At 37.8% G+C, this 27,630-nt stretch overlaps 1 protein-coding gene across 2 annotated transcripts; it reads left to right on the top strand.

Annotated features, from left to right (window-relative positions):
- Positions 1 to 10: 10 nt before the first annotated feature.
- Positions 11 to 27,630, top strand: GPALPP1 (GPALPP motifs containing 1). 2 transcript variants are annotated; one of them, XM_033104508.1, is made up of 9 exons: positions 11 to 198; positions 5,127 to 5,259; positions 6,070 to 6,171; positions 8,851 to 8,959; positions 14,862 to 14,993; positions 15,423 to 15,587; positions 18,900 to 18,998; positions 23,814 to 24,032; positions 24,669 to 27,630. In XM_033104508.1, exons 1-8 carry the CDS (start codon positions 111 to 113, stop codon positions 24,030 to 24,032), a joined length of 1,047 nt encoding a protein of 348 aa, XP_032960399.1. In that variant the 5' UTR covers positions 11 to 110; the 3' UTR covers positions 24,669 to 27,630. The 2 variants fall into 2 exon arrangements, with proteins under 2 accessions (XP_032960399.1, XP_032960400.1); XM_033104509.1 differs by having other exon boundaries at positions 60 to 198; positions 6,070 to 6,193.

The following is a 27,630-nucleotide window of genomic DNA, read 5'->3' as shown; positions in this document are numbered from 1 at the left end:
TGGGCGCCGGAAAAACTTCCAGCACTTGCGACGGATCGCGGGCTGCGTTTTGAGTGGGTTTCGCTCTGCGAGGAGAGACTTGCCTGCGTTACCAGTGTCCGCAGCCGCGCATGGCGAGGGATCTGATCGGCCCAGCTCTGCCGCCGGGCTTCAAGGCCCTCGGGACCGCGGAGGACAAGGAGCGGGACCCCAGCCCCGGTGAGCCGCCGCGCGTCCCCTGCTCGCCAAGCCCGCCCGCCCCTCCTCTGGCCCGGCCTTGCTCTCTGAGTGAAGGTCTGAGGCCTGGAGGGCGGAGGAGTGGGGAGCGGCCGCTGCCGCCCTGGGTAACCTTCTTTCTCCAGCTGTAACAGTGGGGAGGAGGCCGTGGGCGGGGGGGTTCAGAAACGAGTTTTAGCCTCCTAATCATCATAACGTTCCCATTGAACGCAGAGTAGGCTGGACGCTGTGCGCAGCTATCCATACACTTTCAGTCGTTTAATCCAGCAACTGTGTAAGGTAAAGGTTATTACTGCTGTTTACAAAAGAACTTCCAAACCTATACAAAAGTTTTATAAGAGTTTATTTGAGCCAAATTTTTTGAGGACATGCCGGGAAGCAAGATCTCAACGGGTTGAGAAAATGCTCCTGAGAATAAGTTTTGCAGTTTCTTTTATGTATTTAGAATCAGATGCGAAAACGTAAGGAAGCTACATGAAATCTATTGGTGGTAGATCAAGGAGGGGGTAGATTAAGGCAAAGCAGGGAAATCTCTAGGATTGAATAAAAAGCAAAATGAGGAAACATTTATGTTGGTGGGTACAGGATACTTAACATTTACAGTACAGAGATAGTACGGGGGGAACAAGATGATGAGGGGTTCTATGGTCTTGTGCTCTGGAGCCTGCGGCTGTGCCTTTGAGGGGTCTAGAAAAAAAATTACTCTGCCATTTCAGAGGCATGTTATTCTACTTACATAAGAACAATGGACAGGATTCACTTAAGCTGAAGATTGACCTTCACTAAGGAAGCTATAGGCCTGGCGTGTGACTACCCGCTGCGACCTGCCCAGCTAGGAATTTGTGATCAGATCATCCTGTGTGGTTACTTTTGGTCACTGAGCTTGTCAGGCCTGCCATGTGCTTTCTTCTCCCCCCACCCCCACCGCGTTTGTCAGATTTATTGCTCAGCCCCCTTTTTCGTTATAATCGGAGACACTGAGGCCCAGGCTGTTGCCCAGATCACACAGCTAGTAAGTGGTAGAGCCCCGATTAGAACAAAACCAGTACTCTTAACTTTTGTGTCTTAATTGCCTTCGGATGCACAATGCCCTGACTCTTGGAGAAGACGTTTTGCTCTCTAGCCCCCGACCTGCCTTCCTAGCCTCTGGTTCTGTCATTGCATCTGACACACACAGCCCAGTTCTCAAACCAGTCCGAGTTTCTGCACAGTTCCTCAATTCTCTAAGCTCCTTCTGGCTTCACTCTGCACTTCCTGACATGCCTGGCAAACTCCTATCCAATCCTTGAAGGCCCAACTTAAATGTCACCGTAGTGAAGCCTTACCAAACTCTTCCAAGCAAGCATTATCACGCCTTCTTCTTTACCCACAGAGTTTTTTCTACTTAATCATGTCACATGTAATACATTGTTTTTGAATAACTTGTTGACTTATCTGTCTCCACTATTGCACTATGGTTTTCTGGCCTTAACACAGTAGGCATTTTTCATTGGCCAAGTAAATGCTTCTCACACTCCTCCGTGCATATCCGTCTCCTCTAATGTTTGTTCTGATGTGTAGACTGGGACTGACTGACCAAAGTTGGAAAAGAGTAACTCCCATTTCTCAATCCAATTTGACTACCCAAAGGCCATGTTTCCACCTAGAGGTTTCCTTCCAGATCTCCTTTCTGTTACAGTTGTTAAAAGGTCAGGCTTTTATTTTAGCAAGGAAGGTTCCATTCAGCCATGGTTGAATAAAAGTGAGGTTAACCAAGGTTTTTAGTTGGGTTCCCACATGTATGTTGCTTTTGGTTCACCATATTCCCAGATTTGAAACCAAGGCAGGATTTGCAGGTAAGCAACCACCATCTCCCAATTAGATACTTCTGTTATGATTTGCTTCCATCATTCTACCAGCAGTTACTCCAGGTATTCTCTGTCCACTGTCTCCTATTTGCTTGTTTTGTGTGTGCATTCGCTCCCACCCCCACCTTCAGCATTTAACACTGTGTACCTGTGTATATCCCCCTATACCTTGCCCCAACCTGTCTGGCACATAAAAGATCCTTTGTAATGCTTGTTGAATGACTACCTCTTTATCAAGCACAGTATCTTGCACATGTCATTTTTTAACACATAATCCCACTTATGATAATTCCATTTCCTTCATAACTGCCTAGATGGTTGATCCTAAAACAATTGCCAAAAAAATCTTCAGATGTCAGTTTTTGATCTCATTCTTCTTATATCTGGACTTTCAAAAAGTTTATCAATACCAGTATCCTTGAAATTCACTATATCCCCTGGGGCCATCTTCCAGTTGCTACCTGCCTCCTCCCTCTTTCAACCAAAGGGTAACCACCATCCAGATTTATAACATCAGAGGTAAGTTTTGCATGCGTTTGTGCTTTATGTAAATAGAAAAATATAGTACGAACTCTGTCAATTTGACTACCCCCATTTAAATAGTCATATAATATTTGTCCTTGTGCGACTGGCTTATTTCACTTAGCATAAATGTCTTCAAGGTTCATCTTTGTTGTAGCATGTGTCAGGAATTCCTTCCTTTCTAAGGCTGAATAATGTTCCATGTATGTATATACTGTATGGACCACATTTTGTGTATCTATTCATCTGTTTATGGACACGGGTTGTTTTCACCTTTTGGCCATTATGAATAATGCTGCTATGACCATGGGTATAAATGTCTACCTGAGTCCCTGTTTTCAGTTCTTCTGAGTATATACCTAGAAGTGGAATTACTGGATCATATGGTAGTTCTGTGCTTAACTTTTTGAGGAACCACCATAGTGTTTTACATAAAAGCTGCACAATTTTACATTCCCAGGAATACACTGGGGTTCCAATTTCTCCATATCCTCACCCACTCTTGTTACTTTCTGTTGTTATTTTTTTTTAATAATAGCCATTCTGATGGATATGAAGTGATAGCTCATTGTGGTTTCGATTTGCATTTCCCTAATGTTACTTATTTTTGAGCATCTCCTCATGTGCTTGTTGGCCTGTGCATCTAGTTTAAGAAACTTGAATTTAGAGTCTCATTTCCAAAGTAAAAAATAATAATAATAATTAAACAGTACACTCTCAGTGTCTCAAATTTCTAATTTATAAAGATACACATGATACACCAAACGATGACCATAAGACAACAAAATAAGAATAAATGATTCTAAGAATATTTTGGTTATGAAGAAAATATTGTATTTTAGAAAGCTGTGTACTTCGTATTTTATCGCATCAGTCCCGGTCTTATATAAGTCCCGGTCTTATATAAGATCTAAGACCAGGTATTACATTAATTTTTGCTCCAAAAGACGCATTAGAGTTGATTGTCCGGCTAGGTCTTATTTTTGGGGAAACACAGTATGTGATAATTAAAGGTGGGTGCAAATATGGTCACTTGGGGGAGAGAATGGGACCTAAGACTGAGCTTTGAGAATTTTTAACACTTGGAGGTTTAGCAGAAGATAAACTAGTTGAGGAGAAAGGAGGAGCAGCCCAAAAGACAGGACACAATTGAGAGTGGGGTATCAGAAGCCAGAAGAAAAGACAGTTTTAGGGGAGTGAGCCACACTCATATGTTTCAGGTAAGATGAAGACTGAAAAAGTTCCATTTGATTTAGCAGCATGGAAATTTTATTCTTGTAGGAAAAATTCGGTACTTACCCAGTGTAGTGATTTCCAATCAGAATCTTCAAGAAGGGATATGGAATTCTCACATCAGAACTCAAGACATGTAGTTTTTCTTTTATTTATTATTTTTAAGTTTTTGTTACTTTTAATTGTGAATGAACAGCATACCTGGCAAGCTCTTTGGAAAATCATATTTCCAGGCCAACTGAGTCAGGTCATTGGGGAAACAGCCCAGAATCTTTTCTTAAAAAGATATTTTGGGGCCGGCCCAGAATATCAGGTGGTTGGAGCGCCGTGCTCCTAACACCAAGGTCGCTGGTTCAATTCCCACATGGGCCAGTGAGCTGCACCCTTTACAGCTAAGATAACAACAGCTCTCCCTGGAGCTGGGCTACTGTGAGCAGCTGAAGGTTGGTGTGTGCTGCCGCAGGCTGCTGTGAGCGGCGACCAACGACCGTGGACCTACTGCCTCAGCCGGCGGGGGGAGCGCAAGACTCGTAATACCAGCATGGGCCAGGGAGCTGTGTCCTACGCAACTAGACTGAGAAACAACGGCTTGAACCGGAGTGGGGGGCAGAAGGGGAGGTGGAAGAAAGGGGGGGAAAAAGATGTTTTGGCAATTCTGATATACATCCAAACTTGGAACTATGGAAGTAGAATTTCAGCATCAGTGCTTCACTGCATCACTAAGGCTCAACTTAGACAGTTGTGTCTATGGGACATCATGCAGTGACATCGTGCATTGTAATTTTTCTGAGACGTAAAGTGACAGCAAGTCTCTCTGTTGAGTGGACCCAGAAGAAGGGATGAAACCAGTTAGAAACTAGAATGAGTAGTTTTGATTTTTGGTATGTTAGAGTATGGAATGGCAAATTTGTTGTTTAGTTCGCTCCATTACGTATGGTCTACCAAATGCTGTTTGTAAGAAAAATAATATCATGAAACTGTTTCAGCAGTTGCACCAACCAAAATTGCAACCAAAGCAAAGATTGCAAGATGTCAGGGAAATTAAATGCTATTATTAGACTTATAAGTTTGGGTATTAAAGTTTTTGTGAATCTCTCCGTTATACTATGCAAGACTTGGGGTCTGCTTTCCTAGAGTTGGAAAGACAAAACCACTGTACCCAAAACAAGAGCAAATTAGATTAAATTCCGTAACAAATGATAGGCAGCCCGTGCTGTGAATTTCAGAAAAGAACGTACAAAATGTCAGCGAGGGAGCTCATTGGGACAGTAGTGACTAGTTACAACATACATGCGGCATCTTCTTCAGTTGCAGGACCAGCCCTACCCCCTGATTATAAAAGCAGTAGTTCAGAGTCATCAGACAGCGATGAGGACAGTAGCTCTTTGTATGAAGAAGGAAATCAAGAATCTGAAGAAGACGACACTGGCCCAACTGCAAGGTCAGTCACTTACTGAAATAATAAACTAAGCTTCAAACCTAGAATACACTGGCTGGGACAGATGGCTAGTAAGGGGATGTCACAACCGAATTTATACAGCACAGGAAGAAATCGTTTCATATGACATTTCCTTGTGAACTATACCTTCTACAAAAAAATGTATTCTAGTAGGACACAGCTGTGGACATACCTAGAATTTCAATAAAATTCCTAGAAAAAATTTTTCCTTAAGGCATTATTAAAGTGACTATTCTTTAATAGAATTTCTTTTTAAAAATTGTATATGCAGTGTACGTTTTTCGTTTAAGTTAAATGAATGATTTCCTTCTAACCTAGCCTTACCACAGGTCCATGTAAATAAGACGTCAAATCTTTGTTTGTTATTGGGTAGCAAGGTTTTTTTGATGCATTTTAAAGATTCTGGGACAGAAATAGCAATGTAAAAACTCTTCCTTAAATGAGATTAAAAGCCAGAGTCATAAACTTTTTGCTCAAAAACATCTAGCAAGTAGACTATTATTTGAAGCTTCATTGAGTGGAGTCTTGAATACCACAGAATATATAGAAAATTAATACAGTATTGCTGTAAAGAAGTAAAACCAATGTGTAACATTTTAGGCCAAAAATAAATTCCGGGAAAAGATTAGAAGACTTACTGTGTATCCATTTTTTACTTGGCAAGATTATTGTTTCAGTATTTATACAACTAGTTGAAGTTACAAATTAAAATTTTTATAAATGTAAAAATTAAAATTTCTCTAAAAAAAAGTGTTGACGTATATGTATAAAGTTACACTACTGTGTTTTCAGAAAACAGAGGAGAAATCAAGGTGATGACGACGATGATGATGAAGGGTTTTTTGGACCAGCCCTTCCTCCTGGATTTAAAAAGCAAGATGATTCTCCTCCAAGGTGATAATGTGCAATGTTTAAGGCCAGTCTTTTCTAAATATTTCCACTAGTGTCTGTTAATTCATTAAAGAGATGTCTGACATTCTTTTTTAACTTATGTTTTATATAACATTTGAAAATCATGTAATAAAAATGATTTAAATAAAAGTAATTATAAAATTTCCTATAATAAAAATATTTATATGTATATGACATTTTCATAGTTTATAAAAAATTTTCCACATCTCCTATTTGTACTCACAGAAGTGCTTGTGATGGGCTGGGTAGAACCATATCCTTTTTTCCCCCTTTTTTTAAACAGATAAATTTGCACACAAAATAAGTGGTAGACATGGGGCCGACAATCGTGGTATTTGACTTCTGATGCAGGCTTTTTTCTTAGTTATTTATTGATAGAAGAACCAAATCCCTATGTGCCAAATTAGACAATTTGAATAACTTCTCTGAACCTCAAATTTGGAACCATCAAATTTGTCAAAATAACAGCACATACCTTACAGAATTGTGATTAAAATTTCATATTTATGTACATATACATGAGTGTGTATCTTATACGGAGCCTGACACAGAGTAAGGGCATAGTAAATATTGATTCCTATCTTCCTGGAACTGTAAAATTTTTAAATGCTGAATATGAAATTACACATCAAATTGTCTAATTCATAACACTATATACTAATATGCAAGAACAAGTAAAAAGGGCTGTTGTTCATTTTATATTCAGAGTTTATCATCACATTTGTCAGCTCCAAAGTTTCAGAAATAACAGGAATAGTCAATCCACTGTCGGTTTTTGTATGGCCCCCAAGCTAAGATTGATTTCTAAAGGGTCATTAAAAAACAAAGACAAATATGTGACAGAGACCCAAATGTGGCCCTCAAAGCCTAAAGTTTCCTATCTGGCTCTTTACAGAAAATTTGCTAAGGATATAATATTCCCTTTAAGAAAATGTTATTAGATGTATAGCAGTTTCTTTTTTGAGAATTCTATTTTGGCAGTAACAAAATATTGAATTATGTGTGGTAGCATACAATGTTGGCAGAACCCTTTCTGCAGCCGTGAGATGCCATGGTTATACTCCTTTAATGTATTTTAAGAGTCTATGTATCAGTAATTTTGTCCTCACATTCCCTGAGGCCAGAGAATCAAGCTGTAATTGCATTTGTAGATCTGCTAAAAATTAGACAAAACCCAAGTAGTGCTTCCTTACAGCTGATAAATGATAGCTCGTATGATCTTCCTAACATGCCAGACTGCCCTATTTTTCATACACAGAGTTGTTTTGGCCCAGAGAGGTTTATGAACCAAGAGCAGAGGTTAAGCAATGGCTCAGATCAGCACCCGGACCTCCTGACTTCCGGTGCTGTTTTCCCTCTGCCACGAGGCCTGTCTGAGGCTCTAACTGAACAATCAGAAAATTCAGCGTAGGACGTCAGAACCATGTTGGTTGCTAATACTGGCACGGTAACATCTCTGGAAAGCACTTGAGTACGAAACAAAGGATGAAGAACCTTAGAAGTATCAACGAGAGTAGAAAATACCTTTAATTTTTTTTCTCTACACAAAGTAAGGTGTTCTCTTTTTAAGACCCAGGATTTATGCACTTCTCCCTTTTGGACTGATGACAGTTCCCTCAGAATGTGGCAGTAGAGCAGCTTGAAAGAAAATGAATTTTTCATCAAGTGGAGTAGGGCTCCAGCTCAGCTCTGCCACTTCCTAGTTTGTGTTGTCCTTCAGCATTATTTTGCTCACCTGGAAAATGGAGTGACGTATGCCAAGGATCAGAAGCATGAGTAGAATTATGTGTTTTCATTCCTTCGAGCAGAAAGGTGCAGCGGCTGCAATGTGGTTAGCACGGCACCGTTCTTGTTTTCTGTGGGTCTCAGATGAACTCTTTCCTTTCTTGTCCACATCCACGCTGTCACTGGATTATTGGTGAGGACAATGCTTAGATTTTTGTACCACCTTGGCATGTGTCACCATAAACTGCTGACATCCATTGTACACATGTGCTGTGTATGACCTCAGAGCTCAATTTATACTTAAGTAGATCTGACTATAATTATAGTGCCCCTAAGGTATTTTTTAGTGGACAGTGAATATCAAAACTGAAAGTCAACGGGTGGCCGGTTAGTTCAGTTGGTTAGAGGGCTCTTAACAACAAGGTTGCCAGTTCGATCCCCACATGGGCCACTGTGAGCTGCGCCCTCCACAACTAGATTGAAACAATTACTTGAAGCTGATGGGTCCTGGAAAAACACACTTAAAAGTTTAAAAAACAAACAAAAAAAAAACTGAAAGCCAAGACACAAAATAGAAAAACATCTTCGGACTTAAAAAAAAAAAAGAAAAACTTCCTAAAAGAACTATGTTAAATAAAAATTATATCTATATTTTTATTTAACATAGTTCTTTTAGGAAGTGGGTATACGCCACTGCCATAAAGATTGAGAATTACTGGTTTAGTATCTAATCATTGACTAACACACAGAAAGTAAAAATGCAAAAATTAATTTTTTAAAGATATTTAAGTGGAAAAATACTAGGTTATAGAATTAAAAGAACATGTTAAGTAAAATTCTCATTGTCAACACTTGTCATTATCTGGCTTTTTATTTGATTCAGAAAACTGCTTTTTAAAGTCAGAGAAAATGATAAAGGTACATTTTATTTTTCAGGCCTATCATAGGTCCTGCGTTGCCACCTGGTTTTATTCAATCTGCTCAGAAAAGTGACAAAGCCAGAGATGATCCAGGACAACAAGTATCATCACATTTCAACTCTGAGGTTTGGAAAATTTTCAAGTAAAGATAAGATGGATAATATGTAGCACACTCAGCTTTACACAGTAATAACTGCAGTCATTCGAGTCACGTGCTGTGTAAGACCCAGTCATATTCAGATTAATTTAGGATCGCAGCATAAGTAGATGAAACCAAAAGCTTGTCATAGACCTGAGATTCTGTTAGGAAAATAACATGATGTTGGCAGGGTATTATCTACTCATGCTTCTGATCCTTGAAAGGAAGCTTCAGAGTGCTAGAAAATAGAACATGATGAAAATTTTAAGGAATCGATGTGATTTGACTCGGAACAGAGAAAGCTAGGGAAGTTTTCAACAATGATCTTTACCTTGAAGTTAACTCTCCTACCTAGCTCTGGTACCTCTATATAACAGGTACTGGTGGGTAAGTCATTTTATTAAAATATAGAGCAAATGATTTTGGAGTCAAGTGTGAAGACTGTTTTCTTGTTAGAAGCCAGGTCTTCAACAATAGCTGAGATGTATAATTGGTAATGCGTTTTCCTCATGTGGATATTATTTTTATATTCTCCACGGCCTTATGATATAGATATGATCCACATCTTACAGATGCTAAAAACCAGAGAAGTTGGGTGACTTACTCAAGATGGCACAGTTTGTACTTACCAAAGCCAAGGCTTAAACCAAGTTCTTGAGACTTTAAAGCACCTGTTCATTCTGTTACCCTCCGTGGCTTCCTGTTTGTTTCTCTCCTAGAATTCAGCAGTTACACTGCGGTTGTTAGTAAAGGAAATGCAATGCCATGGCTAAGATCTTGAACTTCCAGGTCATTTGTTCATGCTTTCAACAGGAGAGCACCTACTACAGTGTGTCAGGCATATAGTCACCGGAACAAATCAGGCGACAAATTCCGTTGTTCCTACCTCCCGAAGACATCCAGAATCCAGCCGCTTGTGCTGCCACCTGGGTCCAACTCAGCATCGTACATCACCTGTTTTATTGGCTACCATGCTTTCGCCCTTGTTCCCCTACTGCCTCTTCTCAGCACTGCAGCTGCAGTGGCCTGGGTGAAACGCAGTCAGGTTATGGCACTCACACTCAAAACCTTGCATTGCTCCTCTGCATAAAGCCCCAGTCCTACGGCCCTCTGCGGTCTGGCCTCCACAAGCTCCCTACTTTGCTCTGGTTTTGACCTGGCCACACTGACCCCCTTGTGTACCTTCTCAGACACACCAGGCCGCCTCCTACCTCTGGCCTTTATACCTGCTGAGTCTCCAAAGCGGTCTTCCCTAGATGTCTGTGTGGCTGGCCTGCCACACCTGCAGTTTTTTCACTGGCCTGTCACCTCACTGAGGTCATTTCTCACCACCTAATTTAAAATTGCTAACTCCGCTTCCCTGTACGTCTATCCCCTTCCCTCCTTTAATTTTCTCCGTAGCACTTATCACTACCTAAACTACCGTTTATTTTACTGCTTCTTTTAGTTTATTACTGACCTTTTCCACAAGAAGGTGAGTCCATGGAGGACTCGTATTCACAGTATTTGTTGAACGAATGAGTAAGTCAGGCACAGCCCTCGCCCTCATCGCATTTACAGTGTAGTGGGGAATATATACATTCAACAGGTACTTTCTAATATGAGGGATTCAGAAGGTGAGACAAAATATAGGGCAACCATGACAGGAAAATATAAGCCAACCTGAAAAAATGAGAAGTCTTTTTCTCTGAGAAAATGTCTAAGCTGAACATTGATGAGTTGGAGCTAGCTCAGCAAAAAGGGCAGGAAAGATTGTTCCAGAGAGTACAGATAGCTTATTTGAAGGCAGAGAGATGTGGAGAGGAAGGAAATTAGGGTTAAAGAAATCCAATATGGTTAGAGTGGAGAGTATGAGAAGAAGGGTGAAAGAGAAAAGGAGAGAAATACCGTGTTTCCCTGAAAATAAGACCTAGCCAGATAGCCAACTCTAATGCATCTTTTGGAGCAAAAATTACTGTAAGACCTGATCTAATTTTACTATAAGACCAGGCATAATATAATATAATATAATGTAATATAATATATGAAATATAATACCGGGTCTTATATTAATTTTTGCTCCAGAAGATGCATTAGAGCTGCTTGTCTGACTAGGTCTTATGTTCGGGGAAACATGGTTGTTGAATCCTGGCTGAACTTTGTTTCATTATCAAATTTAGTTTCATATCAGTAGCATGCAGGTTGTTCTCTTAAAGAGTTGTTGGAAGGATAAATTAGAACAGTAGGTATCTAATTTATAGTAACTAATTCTGATCACTTGCCACCTCCACTACTGATGCCATGAGAGTGATTTGGAAGACTTTACACCGAGTCTAAGGGATCCTTCCTGGCAAGGTTGTTAAATACAGGAACGAAGTCCCAGAGGACGGATTTCCAGCCGCATGGAAGACTGAGCTGACATGTTCAGGTTAGGCTTTGCCTGCCTCATTCACAGAGGAATGCTGGGGGAAAATAAGATGGCAGCAACGGTACTGCACAGCTAAGCTTAAAAGGAAGACAGGGAAATCCCCAGGTGTTGATAACATTGAGAGAATCTAAAGCCAGAGCAGTAAACATGACTTCCACAGCAGAGGGCACCGCCATGAGCCCTAGGGGAGTGGGCCCGGGGACAGGGGTTGTAGGTTCAGGTCACTCGGGCAGGGAGAGTGATTTGAGCCCACCAGTTAAACCCACAGCCTCCATGCACTGCTCTGTCTGCAAAGAGTACTAGAGACATGAAACCAGTCCTTGGGAAAGTCTGCTTCAGTCTAGGGCCTTTTCATGCTCTGTCACTGCTTTCAAATGATTCACACACAGAAAAGTGTATCTGTCCAGCAGTCTGACTGCCTCACAGGACGTTGGCAGGGGCAGAGAAAGGTAAATGTGGTACAATGTTAGCAACTGATGAATTTCGGTGAGGAGACATGGGTGTTTGTTGTGCTCGTCTTGGCATTACGTCTTTCAAAATAAAAGTTTTGAATAATAAGTCAACTTTACTCACACCTGAAACTTTGTCCTAACTCACCTGGACTGCAACTGGGTAGTTTATGTAAGTAACTCCCTGGCTGGTATCTCCTCTACTTTCTCTCGCTTCTCTTAGCAAAACGGGAGGGGTAAAGGTGGGGTGGAGCTTACACCATGGTATGCCTGTTAAGGTACTCTTAGGTCTGAATTCTCTGCTTTGCAGTTTCCCTTTAAACTTTGTTCGGAAGACACTTCTTTTTCTTGCTTTCATATTTTCCTCTCAAAGAGAGTCTCATTCACAACATATACCCCCAAATTAAGACAGACATGATAATACTAATGGTTAACATTTGTTGAGCACCTGCCATAAACCAGACACGGCAAAGAACAACATCAACTGATATTTGCATGACTTAATTATATTTGTATAATTGCATAAACTTAATCTAATCCAAACAATCATCTGGGGGATGGTGTGTCAGCTAGAATGCTTTTAGCTGCAAATAACAGGAAATCCAACTCAAAATGGAACTTCGTCTTAACCTCCTTAGTTAGCAGATCGATTGTTTATATAATTTCCTGGTTGGTTTATAATCTATATTCCCCATATAAGGAAAATGTGTTCCATACATAATAAGAGATCGGGAGGTAGGATCATTCATTCCTGGGTTTGTGGATTTACCGCTTAATGGATCGTCCAGGGCTGCTGTTATTTCCGTCTTCTCTCATCCACGACATGAGAATTCCTCTTAGGCTGAGCATTTTGTGATACCAAGAAGCCTGTCAAAGTTCTCAGATCCACATGCAGGTAGAAACATCCAGACATAGAAGGGGATGGTCCCTGTCCTGTGCCCCTTTTTCAGAGGGAAGAAAACCTTCCTGTGTTTACTGGAGACCTCACGTTTCTTTGGCCACATGGAATCAAAACCCGTTCCGAAGTCAAGCGGTTGCTCAAAAGGAGCGAAACCAAAGTGCTGGGCTTAGAGTTACCAACCTTTACCCAGGAGTTAGGGAAGGTCCCGGTTTCCTGAGAAGAGCATGGCTCCAAGAAGGACGAGCAAAACCAGTGTTCTCTCAGCAAGAGAATAGTTTTGTTGAAGCTGTTACAGTCCCCATATGAAAGAAATGAGGCCTAAAAAGGTTAAATAACAAGCGTGAGGTCACGTGGCAGACTGAGCCCTTGAAACTTGGTCTGTCTAACTCTGCAGCCCAAACTACCAACCAGCAGGGGGCGTAATCGCTATTGTATTTCTGGATAAAATGACACCTTTAAAAAAAAAAATTAACTCATCCAGGACACCCAAATAATTTACTACCTAGATTGATTTGGATTTGTGTGTCAGGTTTCTCAGTTTCAGTTTAGCGTGTTTTACCTGATTTCCTGTTTGCTCCCCCATCCAACCATTTAGTTTACGTCTCCCAACATCCTAAGCGATTTTTATTTCTAAAAATTTTAGGCATTACCTACTAAGACATGGTAAAATTTCCCTTCATAAAACCCTCTCTTGTTAGATGGAAGTGAAAAATACCACTAGCTGATCAATCCCATCATCTTAATTATCAATACTGTATTGATAGCGTGTCTCTTAATAGTTTAAATGTTCATTGTATCTTTTATATCTTCTCATGTTACCAAGTAGTATAATTATGGGGGGTGTAAAATCTGTTTAAGATAATGTCTTCGACGTCAAAGCGTTTACTGTTGTAGAGTTAAGCTATAAACACTTGAAGTTAAATCATTAACAGTTGAAATAAAACAAAAGGGGCCACTGCAGTGTAAGTAGAAAAAATACTACAGTAGCCTTGATCTTAGAATATTTGAGTCTTAGATACTAGTTTTATAACCTTGGATAAGATGTTTAACCTTTCGAAATATTAACCTAGGTTTCCTTAAAAAGAAAATAATAATGCCATTTCACAGTTTCGTTATGAGGATCAAATTAGGCATCATATACCATAGTCCATAATTATTGATAGAGAAAGGGGGGAGGGCGAGAGAGATGGGGAGAGAGAGAGGAGGGGGAGAGGGAGGGAGAGAAGGAGAATGATTCAGAGGAAGCCACAGTAAGCCATCGATATTCGTACCAATAGCGATCACTTACAAGGGTGCAAAGAAGAAACCACAGATGGAAAGTTACCTTTGAGTGGTTAGTGGGGAAAATGTGAACAGTACAAATAAATGATCCCCCTGGTAGTTAGAAAAACAGGAGGAAGAAGCTGCCTGTCAGCTGGAGGACAAATGTGTTTTATTGTTCCTCCTAATGTATCTTATCTTTGAGGAAGGACTGCTTTAAACCCTACTGTGTATAGCATCCAACCCTCAGTCTCACATACAAACCCTTTATTAAAATGATTTACTGAGAACAAATTGAATTCAACTATTACAATACTGTTATGTCTTTGGGGTAGGTGAGGTACTCTGGGAATCCCATGAACTCATTCGGGTTAGCATTTGTGAGGAAGAGCCCGGCACTTCTGTGTCAGCGGACTGGACCGAATCATAAAGCTGCTACAGCTTCCAAGAATGTCTCGCTCACGTGCATCTTATTTCAACAAGCTTTTTCTGTGCCAGGAATGCAAATGGTCTCAACTTGTATCATCTCTGACCAATCGATAATGATTACCTAGAATATCAGGTTGAAAAGAATTGTGAGGCCACATCTTTGTCCATCAGGAAGAGCCGAAAGGGTGTAACGAGGTCTGCCTCGGACACAGGAGGAGAGGTGGGACAATCCACATGCCATGATTTGTCAGCTCTGCCGTGCACTCGAGAAAGGCACAGAAAGGTCCTTGTCACTCAGTGATTGCTCAGCAGTACATTGTTTGCTTTTTTTGGTTTATTGTCTCTAGGTAATCAGTTTCAGCTAAATTGTAAGTAATTTAGGATCATTTTTTACAACCTGCAGCTCTGCTCTTCGTTTAAAGGTAATGTCTTGTTTCAAAAGGAAACAGATAGCAGTGAAGATGAGAACATTGTTGGACCAATGCCTGCAAAAGGACCGGTTAACTATAATGTGACAACAGAGTTTGAGAAAAGGGCCCAGAGAATGAAAGAAAAACTGACGAAAGGAGATGATGTAAGTTTCAAATATACTTTACTCTGAGAGATAGACTACATTAAAACTCTAATTTTTAAAAAGAAACATTTAAAAAGTGTGTGTGTGTGTGTGTGTGTGTGTGTGAAGAAAATTTCAGAGCTGGGTAACCCAGAAGCTGTAAAAGGAAAAGACTGGCAAGTTTGCCTGCTTAAAAATTTTTGTATAGCAAAAAATAAAGTCAAAAGAACAATAAATAAGGTGAAAATACTTATAATGTATACATATGACAAAAACATCAATCCTTCCTGTTAAATCTTTTGTCTTAAAGTCTGTTACTAACTTTAAAGCCTCAATTGAGACACATAATCACTTATAAAGTATTTTATACACGCACACACCACACACATGCACACTCTTACTCTTTCCAGACTACTTTTTTTTTTTTTTAACTTTTTATTTTTCTTAAAGGATTCTTCTAAACCAATTACAAGGGAGTCGTGGATGACTGAGCTTCCTCCGGAATTGAAACACTTTGGTCTTGGGCCCAGAACTTTTAAGAGAAGAGCCGATGACAAATCTGGAGATCGATCAGTCTGGACAGATACTCCAACTGACAGGGAAAGGAAAGCTAAGGTGAAAGGGTTTGTTCATGTATTTCTGTCTATGTTGACTCAGTTTTGAAAAGACAAGGAAAAAAATTACGTAAGGGTACTATTTTTCAAATTATAATTCCAAAGGGGAAATACAGATTTCCTCTTGAAGGAAAGTTATAAGGAAGGAAAGTGACTCCGGTTGCTTACTACTTCCCAATAAATTGTCTCATTTAAATCTCCAGAAAACCTTGAGACATGGGTTTATTGATTTCATTTTATAGGAGAAGCTAACCTCTATGAGGTCAGCTTTTCTGGAATTACAGTGCTGGTAAGTGATGAACAATAATTCCATTCTGGACCTTTCCAACTTTAACTTCGTGGACTCAGAAACTCCAAAACCGGTCATTATGCAACATCATACTATCTCCATGACAGTGTATCTTTTAAAATATCTTGAAAAAAACCAAAGCCACAGATAAGCGTAGATAGTTAAACCATACATAAAGACTCACTCTCTCAGGTGCAGTGAGCTTCATGTTACTGTCAAGATAGGCAAGAAACACTTGATTAATAGTGTTAAATACTGTATGGTCTCACTTTATGTGGAATCTTAAAAAAATTTAAAAACACAAACAAGCTCATGGATCCAGAGAACAGATTGGTGGTTGCCTGAGATGGTGGTGGGGGGATGAGCAAAATGGGTGAAGGGGGTCAAAAAGTACAACTTTCCAGTTATAAAAGGAGTAAGTTGTAGAGATGTAATGTACAGTATGGCGACTAGTATTTCTATTGCATATTTGAAAGTAGCTAGGACCCTGGATCTTGAAAGTTCTCATCACAAGGGAAAAAATTGTAACTATGTATGGTGACGGATGTTAACTAGGCTTGCTGTGGTGATCATTTCACAATATATACAAATATCGAATCGAATATATTAAACAATTTACAAATTATATACCCAAAAATGTATGCATAAAATACATTGCTATTTTTAAATTTTCTGTTCTTGAATCTTTTCTGTTTATTATGAAATGTTTCATTGTAAACTAGGAGTTAAACCAATGTCCCCAGCACTACTACTTACATTTACTCCATCCAAAAGCTTTAATTCCATTAACATGTCCCATTCAAATCTTAAATACTTGACTAATTGGCACCTTATGATTATAGCTTTGTCGGTTCTGACTTAATCAATTGCACACTGAATTCATTCCCCTCACTCGGTTTATCTTGTTCATTAGTACCTAGAATTATGAGGATTTCTGTTTTCGTTCTGTAACTATAAACTGCATAGGCATTCTGTTGTTTGCAGGTAGTAATAGAAAAACGAAAAGGCTCCTCAAGGAGCTTTCATTTTACTGGAGAATTGTTTGTGAAGTAGTGTTATTCTTAAAATGTGGGTGGTTTGTTGAAGTCTCCACATTTTAGCACCCTACCCTGAATATGTGGTGACTTCATAAGTTCTCTTTCACCCTGAAGGTTAAAGGAAATCTGAGAGTTCTGATAGAAAGGTGAGGTGAACCAACACACGTGGGGGCAGAAGAAGCAACAGAAGATAGTCGGGGCACTAGAGATAGTGCACCTTGGAATGACTGGTGTTGGAAGGCCTGTCTAATCTTTTTTAACTGGTCTCTTGTGAAAATAACATACTACTGCTGTTTTGTCATTTAGCCTTCAAGATTGTCTCCAAAACTACAATTAATCCCCTTGCTTACACGGACCTTTTATCTGTGCCTACAGTTAGGCATGTTTTTCTGCCCTTCCGTTCCTCACTGTAGGTGAGTAGATGTCAACCTACAGGCAGATACGCAGGGAGTCTTGTTCAGAGGGAAATAGCACAGGAAAACGGAACAAATGGAAACTCAGCAGTACGATTTGGACATAAGTGATTTGAGGCCCAATGACCGAGTTCTTTAGATCTCATCCTTCTTTTCAGGGCTGGAAATGTTTTGTTCAGTACTTCCAGTGGACTCATAAAGGGATCATTAACACCCCTCAAATTGGATGTGGTGTTATATATTACAGCATGTGGTAACACAGACCTATCGTGTTTGTGGTCCACACTGTGTACTTTCACAGAGCTGTTCATTTTCTGGTGATTTTGATCCTGTGTAAAGCTCATGACTAATTTTTAATTTTGATAACAGATTTCCTTTTTGATAGGCTGTGTCCACCACTTCAGCCTACTTGTTTATATTTGATTCCCCAGCATACATCTCCTATACGACTAATGTTCTCACATTCACTCGGCCTACATCACCTGAAAGAAGTAAAATTGCTCTTTAGAGAGAAACAGAAGTGTGATGCATAAATTAATTGAATAAGATCTGTTATGTTCTCATCCCCCAGTCTTGACTAGGTCTGTTAACTCTTAAATAGTTAGGTCTCTATCTCCATCTACCATAACATCGTTTTTCTCTGAATATGTACAAGTAGACACATCAGTTTTCTGGGAAATTTTTTATGAAAAAGTGAGAAAGGAGCTATTCCTATGTTTTTAATGTACTTTATTAAGTACAATGTTGTTGCAGTCGATTATTAAGATAAAAATTATATACGGGCCTCACTGTTTTTCTTCAGCAAATATCAACAATATAAAAATATGCTTCGAGAACAGTCGTTTTCAGTGTTTTTATGTGGGCCTTCTTCATTCCTGGTCGGCACTATATGCTCCAGAATTTTTTCTTTCTAACTAAATTTTATTGGAAGTTTACATGCTTCATTTGTATGTGTGTGCTATGGTAAATGGTTGTTTGTTTGTTCTATTTCAAATTCCAGTTCTTTGTTGTTATATTTTGTATATTGACCTTGTATCTGCAGCTTTGCTCTGCTTGGTTACTAGTTCCAGGAGTTTTTTTGTTGAGTCACTGGAATTTTCTATATAGACAGTCTTGTCATCTGTGAATAAACATGGTTTTATTTCTTCTTTAACAATCTGTACACCTTTTACTTCTTTTTCATAATTTGTTCTCTCAAGAGTGGTTTTCCAAGTTTTGAAAACGAATACACGATTTCTTTGTAAGCCTTATTTTCTCTTCTACATTTCATCATTATTTGTCAAACTCATCTCTGAGTTTGAGACATAGGTGGTTCTTCCAGTTAGTTGATTGGCTAGAGTTGGGTTTTTTTCTTTTTCCCCCTCTTGGTTTTTTCAGGAAAATCTTAGAACACTAACAGATCTCTTATGGAGTATATTAACATTTCTAGTCGGAAGAGATTGAACAAGCCTGACTTTGTTTAGTCTCTGACAAAACATTTTTACTCAATCTGAGTAAAATACTAATACTAATTTCTTTTTTGTTTTCTCATAATTATATGGTTCAGTAATGTGTTATCTGTGTTTTTTCCTCAGGAGACACAAGAAGCAAAGAAGTCATTCAGTAAGAAGGATGAAGAACGTGTATTATCAGGAAGGGAAAAGAGATTGGCTGAGCAGGTATCCTCATATAATGTAAGTCAAGGGAATAAAATATGCTCATATACCTTTTTTCTGTCTTTTAATGCTCTTCATTTGTTCTTTTTCTTGTTTCTCTTTCTTTTACATGTCCTCTCTTTATCTCAGTCTTTTACTATACATCTGTCCTGAAAAATATTGAACTCTATTGTGTATACATATTTATATGAAATCCTTTTGTATAGTGTTTTTTAATGTATTTCATGTATTGTTTTTGGTTTTTTGTGTTTTTTTTTTACTTACGTCATATATTAAAAATTAATTTGTAGAGATCAGTAGCATGTGACAGAAAGAGCCCATGAACTCCTAGAGAGCCTCAGTCCATACATTTTGAAATTATAAGCAGATTTGGAATGTTTGATGTAAAGATTTAAATATGGGAGAAAAAATATTTTTAAAATATGGTTCAATATAAATTTATAAAGTGAACAATAAGTATTCATTTTTCATATCATTATTTTGTTCTATTCTCTCACTTGTGGGGGTAGGGGAACAACTGGTATTCCAGCTCAAAGAATAAATGTAATCACTGAACCCACTGAGCCCTGAAAGGTGTTCAGGAGAATTACCTCCTGTTTTGTTTCCAAGGTATTAGTTAGTAAGAAGTTCCACAAACATGAGAACTGTAGTGAGAATTACTTACTGGACATAGGTAGACCAGTACCACTACCAATGACGCACACATGGGACATTTTTGGAAAGTGACAAAAACTCAATCCCCATGGAACATTTATGAAAACTCACAAGCTCAAAAGTCACGCCGTAACAAAATTGAAAGAGTCACCATTATTCAAGCCATATTCTCTGACAACTAGGAATTTAAGTTAAAATTCAGAAAACTTAAAAGCCCTATACAACTAGAAATTAGGAAAATTCAAAGTTTAAACTTTGCATCAAAGAAGACATGAGAACAAAAGCTAGAAAATACCTAAACTTGAATGATACAAAAATACAGCTTATCAAAATGTGTTGGAGCAATATAAAGTGGTACTTAGAGGCAAATTTTAGAGTCATAAGAGTTATGTTAGAAAAGAATAGTTGAAAATTCACAAGCTGTGCCTTTTTCCAAATGGGCATTTCTTATAAAACTAAGAATACACCTTCCCTGTGACTCTGCAGCTCCACCCCTGGATATTTACATACAAGACAAATGAAAACGTGTCCACACACAGATTTGAACATGCTTTATTCATAATAGCCTCAGAAAGACTTGGACAACAATGTTCATAGATGCTTTATTCTTAAGAGCTAAATTTGTGAACAGCCCAGGTGTCCATCAGAGAAAAAGAAAGCCAAACTGTGTATACAATGAAATACACTGCGATAAAAAGGAACAAATTATATAAGTAAATGTGACAACGTAGATGAATCTCAAAGTCGTTGCATTGAGTGAAAAATGTCTTACACAAGACTTCCTACCCAAATCCATACTCTGATTCCATTTATATGAAGCTCTACAATAAGCAAAATGAATCTACAATGGACAAAAATCAGAATAGTGGTTGTTGGAGTGGGAACGTGGGGATTGACTAGGAAGGGGCATGCGGAGCTTTCTGGGGGATGGAATTGTTCTAAATCTTGACAGAAGGTTGAATTGTAAAACTTAGTGAATGTAATATTAAGATCGTGCATTTCATTGTGTGTAAATTTACCTTAAAACAAAAAATTGTAAACAAATATTGAACTCTAGTTAATGAAATGCGCGATAAAGTACTTAGGGGTCTACGTAATGATATCTGCAATTGACTCTAAAATACATCAAAAAAATTGGGGTTCTAATCTCATGCTGAAATTATGGTTACTTCTGAGATATACTTTTCAGAATATTAACATAGTCTTAAGAATAAACTACCCTATAACTCTTGATAAGTCAAACACCTTTAACAATATTATCATGAAGACAGAAGGAATACTGAACAACTGGAATCTTAGCATAAATTTTCAAGAGCTACTAAAAACCATCCCATTCAACATAAATTGCTCTGGCTTTTATAAATTGTTATAAAACACACATTTTTCATTAAATTATTAAATTTGGTAAATCAGCAAATTGGCCCCTTAGCAAATTGATCTGTACATGGATTGGCTTCAGTGTGATTTTTAATGAACTGACCGCTTCTGGGTTTTTTATTTTTTTTTTATAGTACTAGCACTAGTTTGATCATGTATGGCACAATGTGCAGACCGGACAGTACAATTGAAAGAACTGATGTAACAGTTCATTTCTTTTCTCATAACAAATTTGAGACCTTGAATTGTTTGAATTGATTATAATAGTCCAGTGGTTTATTGTAGTCCCATCTCTATGTCCTCTTTGAAGAAGTGTCTATTCAGGTCCTCTGCCCATTTTTTATCAGATTATTCGTCTTTTTGGTATAGAGTTGTATGACTTCTTTATAAATTTTGTCTATTAACCTCTTAGCATTGCCAAGTATTTTCTCCCATTCAGTAAGTTGGATTTGGGTTATTTTGATGGTTTCCTTTGCTATGCAAAAACTTTTTAGTTTGATGTAGTCCAATTTGTTTATTTTTTCTTATGTTTCCCTTGCCCAAGAAGACATATCCAAAAAGAAATATTACTAAGAGCAGTGTCAGAGTTTCCTGCCTATTTTTTCTTCTAGGAGTTTTATTGTTTCAGATCGTACATTTGTCTTTAATCCATTTTGAGTTTATTCTTGTGTATGGTATAAAAAAGTGATTAGTTTCATTCTTTTGTATTTGTTTGTCCAGTTTTCCCTACCCCATTTATTGAAGAGACTGTCTTTACCCCATCATATGTTCTTGCCTCCTTTGTCATAGGTTAATTGACTGTATAGGTGTGAATTTATTTCTGGGTTCTCCATTCTGTTCCATTGATCTATGTGTCTGTTTTTATGCTAGTCTATGCTGTTTTGATTACTGTAGCGTTGCAGCTAGCATGATACCTCCAACTTTGTTCTTTATCAAGATTGCTTTGGCTATTTGGGGTCTTTTTTGGCTCCGTATAAATTTTAGGATTATTTGCTTTAGTTCTGTGAAAAATGCCATTGGTGTTTTGATAGGGATTGCATTGACTCTATAGATTACTTTGAGTGGTATTGACATTTTAACAACGTTAATTCTTCCTATCCATGAGTACAGTATATGCTTCCATTTATTTGTATCTTCAGTTTCTTTATTCAATGTGTTATAGTTTTCCAAGTACAGGTTTTTTACCTCCTTAGTTAAATTTATTCCTAGGTTTTGTGTTTTTTTTAATGTAATTGTAAATGGGATTGTTTTCTTAATTTCTCTTTCTGATAGTTCATTATTGGTGTATAAAAATGAAACCAATTTCTGAATATTAATTTTGTATCCTGTCAGTTCTAATAGGTTTTTTTTGTGGAATTTTTAGAGTTTTCTATATATTGTACCATGTCATATGCAAATAATGAGTTTTACTTCTTTTCCAATTTGGATGCCTTTTATTTCTTTTTCTTGTCTGATTTCTGTGGCTGGGACTTCCAATACAAAGTTTAATAAAAGTGGTGAAAGTGGTGTCTTGTTCTTTAAGGAATACTCTTTTAGCTTTTGACCTTTGAGTGTGATGTGTTAGCTGTGAGTTTGTCATGTGTGGCCTTTATTATGTTGAGGTGTGTTCCCTCTATTCCCACTTTGCTTAGAGTTTTTATTTTAAGTGGATATTGGATTTTGTCAAATGTTTTTCTGCATCAACTGAAATTATTTATATCCTTCATTTCATTTATGTGGTGTTTCTCATTGATATATAGATATTGAACCAACCCTTGCATCCGAGGAATAAACCCCACTTGATAATGGAGTATGATCTTTTTAATGTATTGCTGAATACAGTTTGCTGATATTTTGTTGAGGATTTTTGCATCTATGTTCATCAGTGATATTGGCCTATAATTTTTTTTGGTAATGTCTTTGTCTGGTTTTGGAACGAGGGTAATGCTGGCCTCACAAAATGAGCTTGAGAGCCTTCCCTCCTCTTGCATTTTTTGGAGTAGTTTGAGAAGGATAGGTGTTAATTTTTTCAATGTTTGGTAAAATTCATCTGTGAAGGCTGCATCCCACTCCCTGCTTCTTCCATCCAGGGCCATTCTATCTTTAATCAATACTGAAATGTCTATAATGAATTTCTAATTTGTGAAACCAGTTGCCTTTGCTAAGACCTCATTCTACTAGATATATGTGAAAATGTGAACACTTGCCCCAACTAAGAAGAAAGAAAATGAGGCAGATAAGAGAAAGAACAGAAAACTGAAAATTCTCTCAGTGTAGGGCACCTGGCAGCATGTCTTGCACAGGCCTTGGACTGTGTCTCCTCTGTGCTGTTACTTGTCTGGTTTGTCCTTGTTTTTGCTTCATCCTGGTAGCCCCCTTCCCTTCCTAATCACCCGTCCATGTAGGCTCCACGGACTAGTACATCCATGAAGCTGTAATCAGGCTCCCAAGTGAGGATGTAATTGCTCTTTCTTTCTCACCCATGTTCTTGGTTTGTACTTGAATTTTGATACATCACACAGTGCTTTTCATTATGGTTGTTTAAACATTGATTTCTTCTCTGTCTTGCTCTTTTTTTGAGTGTGTGGTATGTAGTTAGTAGATGTCTTCATTTTGCTTTGTTTGAATTGAATTAGCCTCTGATATAAATTTTCTTCTTAGATGCTGTCTTGGATCCTGAAAACCTATTGGGGTTTGTAAATAACCCCCTTTAATGTTCACCATTAACAGTTAACTATTTTGTTTCACTATCGTAGTCTGTCAATAATCTATACAAACTAAGATTTTTATTTCTACTTTCTTCTTTATTTCTACGTTTCCCAGGAATCAAAAAGATCAGAATCTCTTATGGACATTCATCATAAAAAATTAAAGAATAAGGCTGCTGAAGATAAAAATAAGCCCCAAGAAAGAATACCATTTGACCGTGATAAGGATCTCAAGGTTAATCGGTTTGATGAAGCTCAGAAAAAAACTCTAATCAAGAAATCTAGAGAACTGAACACCAGATTTTCACATGGCAAAGGCAGTATGTTTTTATAAGTAAGTATATTTCAGTGAGGTATATTTTCATACCAATAAATTTGAACTTTTCTAAAAATATATTTTTTTCTATAAATGATTATGTGCAAAAATCCATTTCTTTTCATAAGAAGTAGATTATAAACCTACAAGTCTTTTTTTATAAGTAAACCGATTTTTGAAAATTCAACCTTTGTGGGATGAAAATGTGATTTGTGGAAAAGTAGCCTTGTCCTCATAATAACCTAACGGCATTGCTATTAAAAATGCTAAAATAAAAGTTTAGTTTATGAAAAATGGCAACGGAAAGTGTGGTTTAAAGGTTGGGTAAACATGCATGCTTTATTAAAGGAAGAAGAAACGAGGTTTGCTCGTATCTTTGTGTTAAACAGGATCACAATTAGAAAACGTTCGTTGCTTTTAAAGGTTTGAGACGTGAAGTTTCAGAACCATTACATCACTCATTTATAGCCCAAACTGACAGGGGTTCATCATGGTGATTAAGGAATCACATAAAAGCTAAGGCTGCTTTTTAACATCTTGGTGATTTTTTGAATTGTATGAAACCTACATCAATGTTAAAATGTGGCTTTAAGGGAAATACAGTTAAAGTTAGAAATATTTCCCAACTTACTGAATTTTCTTATTCTTACTTAGGGGGATTTCCCTGTGCAATGAAGAAAAGTTGAAGAATACTCTTTTATCTGTCTACCTTTATTCCTTTGTTTTGAGTTTCCTAAGATTAGACATTATTTACTTTAGTCTTAAAAACCATACAAGCTTACCTTGTTCTGTTTGGTTTTTAAAGTCATGTGGAAACATAAAATCAGTGTTTATTATGTAGAATAGGAGTTCATGTGTCTTTGGCTTCTGAGAAAGCATGGGCTTTTCTTCGGATAATTAAGAGGATTTCCCCCTGCGCCCTAATTTTTCTGGTGTCTCAAGTACCCTCTCAGACCTAGTCAGGACGACCCACTGAGTCTCTACCATGTCAGAAATCGCTAACCTACCCTGGACAAGTGTGCCAGGTCCCTGCAGTAAACCCATAAATTTGAAATGATTTGGATTTTCCCTCCAAATTGTGGTCAATACACATTTCCTTGAAAATAGGAGATATGGAAGACTGTTTTGTTAAGTTTGCTTGTTAACTCAATGCTTTTTATTTGTTGTTTGGGGTTTTTGATCTGTTTGTTTTTAAGTCAGGAAGAGGGATCTCTGTGTTACCTAATGTACTAGGGAAAAACTATTTTGGTTTTTTCAACTTGAATAAGTATTCCTAGGGGAGGCAATCTGAGGCACAAGATGTGCCATTAACCATTAGCAGTGTGACGTCCACGGCTCACCTCTGGGACCTCAACCAAAGCTCGCGAGGTCTTTAACCTATGCTTGACCCTGATCTTACTATACCCATTTATATTTAACAGATTTTAGCTAACTTATTGGGGACAGATCTTTTATATCAATCATGAATAGGCTTTTTTAAAAAATGAAACTGTAATCATAACCACCGTAGTGGGAGCATTTTAAATTTGGAATGCTTTAAGATGTTAAATAGAAAATCCTAAATAGTTAAAGCCCGAATTCAAATTCTGTAAGTGATAGTTCCTTACAAATTGATACTAATTGTTCTGCTAGTCCTGTGTCCTAGTCTTGATGAAGCACAAGGTTTTAATGGGAAAAGATTCGGATTCTAGTTCATTTAGACTTTATGAAAAATTGAGTAAACTGTTCAAATAATTGAGTAATAATTGAGTAAACTGTTCAAATAAACTGTACAAATGATTCTCCTTCTACTCATAGCAAGGCAGTGATATTTTCCATAACAAGTGTAAGTAGTAGCCGACTCAAGGGGTGTTGCTGTTAAAAGATGAATTAGTCTCCTGAGCAAATGCATGAAAAGGCTTCTTTCTCGTCTAAGCAGAATTGAACAGAGCTCCCTTTTGACGAAAGATGTCATTTTTCGTGAGCGATATTTCTGGACACAAAACTTGATGCAGCAGCATCCATTGCTGTTGTTTAATTTTGTTATAATTTTTTCCCTGATGAAAGGAAGAGGTGTTTTCTAGTTCCTCATTCTTCTATAAATTCCTAATATATTTTTGGGAAATTTGGTATTTTTTAAAGTACAAATGACATCCATGGCTACTTCCTTTTGCTTTGCTTTCTTCATCTTAAGGGCGTAGGGATAGTTCTATATTATTTATTTACTATTTCGTGCCTCACCCCTGCTGTGTCCATGACCTTAGCAAAAAGGAGAAAAGCCTCTTCTTTCTGCCTAGTACTTTCCACAAGTTACCACCTTTCTGCCACCTCGCATCGAATGCTCTTTCGTGCCCCACTGAGGCCAGTTTTAATGAAATGTGAGGCCAGATCAAAGGTCTTCTGCCCCGTGGAGAGAAAAAGCCCAGTATAACAACACTGACAATAAAAGAACCAAATAGCTGTTCGTACAGAATGGAAAGGTGTTCATTCCATTCCCTCCCCTCTTCTGAGCTGCAAAAGGCCTGATTGAATCAACCCATCTGGCAGAAAATTGAGATTGTTGACATTTTCTAATAGGAACTTTTTAATGTCCTATGCTTCTTAGCCAAGTTTTATAGAACTGTGACCTCTCTTGAAACTTAAAAAGAAAAAGAGCAACAGTAATTTCAAAAATTGAAGCAGCTACTTTAATGTTCTTTACTGATGAAGGTGACATTTTAGTTCATTGTACTTGAAATTATATGATTTTGTCCACTTCTAAACTGTCATCTGAAATAGATTTAGACGCTTCAGATTTACCACATTACTAATAAATAAATGGTGGTTTTAGCAAGTGCGTGTATTGTGAAGAGGGACAAAAGGTGAGAGATGGTGGCTAAATCCATAATAAGACTTTTATCAGATAAACACTTTTTATATTGTGTAAAGTGTCTAAATTAAGCCCTGCTCTCAAGTAAAAGCCACGGTCTTACTAAGAGTTCTTCATCTTGTTTGCATGTAGCAATCACTTGACATTTAATCACTTGAACATTCAATGGTTCTTTGAATGCATGGTGTTTTTTTAGAAGTGAGGTTGAGATTTAAATGGTACTGAGGCTTACGTGCTCCAGAAGAGATTAATGGTTATTATATAAATTATCTGATCCCAGAACATTATGGCACTTTTGTTTCTTAGATAAGGTGGATAATGATAATATTATTAATCAGAAATATGTGATCATGAGAGATCATTTTTAGGCTATTTACAAGAGCCCATATCGCTTCTCTCTTTTTCCATGGCAATGCTGGGAAACAATTCTCTGTTGAGTTATTATATATATCTAAGGAAGAATTACCAGGGAGGGAAGTAGTCAGAGACAGTACCCATGTAACATCAAAGCCAAATATTCTATTTCAGAATGTTAACTTGTTTTCCTTTGACTTTTGATGCCATCATGTGATTTAAATCTACAGTTATGAAAGGTCATGCATTTCTTACTATAGGAGAAGTATATTTTTTGCAGTTTAAAAAATTAACTGTGACTGTAGTATGTCCAAAATTAAAAAGCTATACGCTGCCCCTTTCAACCTTTTCATTTTGAACTTTACAGTTAAAAGACTTTTTAGAAAAGAATTCCTGAGGTGTAATTTTTTTACG

This window comes from Rhinolophus ferrumequinum, chromosome 4 (assembly GCF_004115265.2).
Source record: "Rhinolophus ferrumequinum isolate MPI-CBG mRhiFer1 chromosome 4, mRhiFer1_v1.p, whole genome shotgun sequence".
NCBI classification, from domain to species: Eukaryota; Metazoa; Chordata; class Mammalia; order Chiroptera; family Rhinolophidae; genus Rhinolophus; species Rhinolophus ferrumequinum.
Note: the sequence above shows the minus strand (reverse complement) of the source record. Positions and strands in the feature narration are given on the sequence as shown.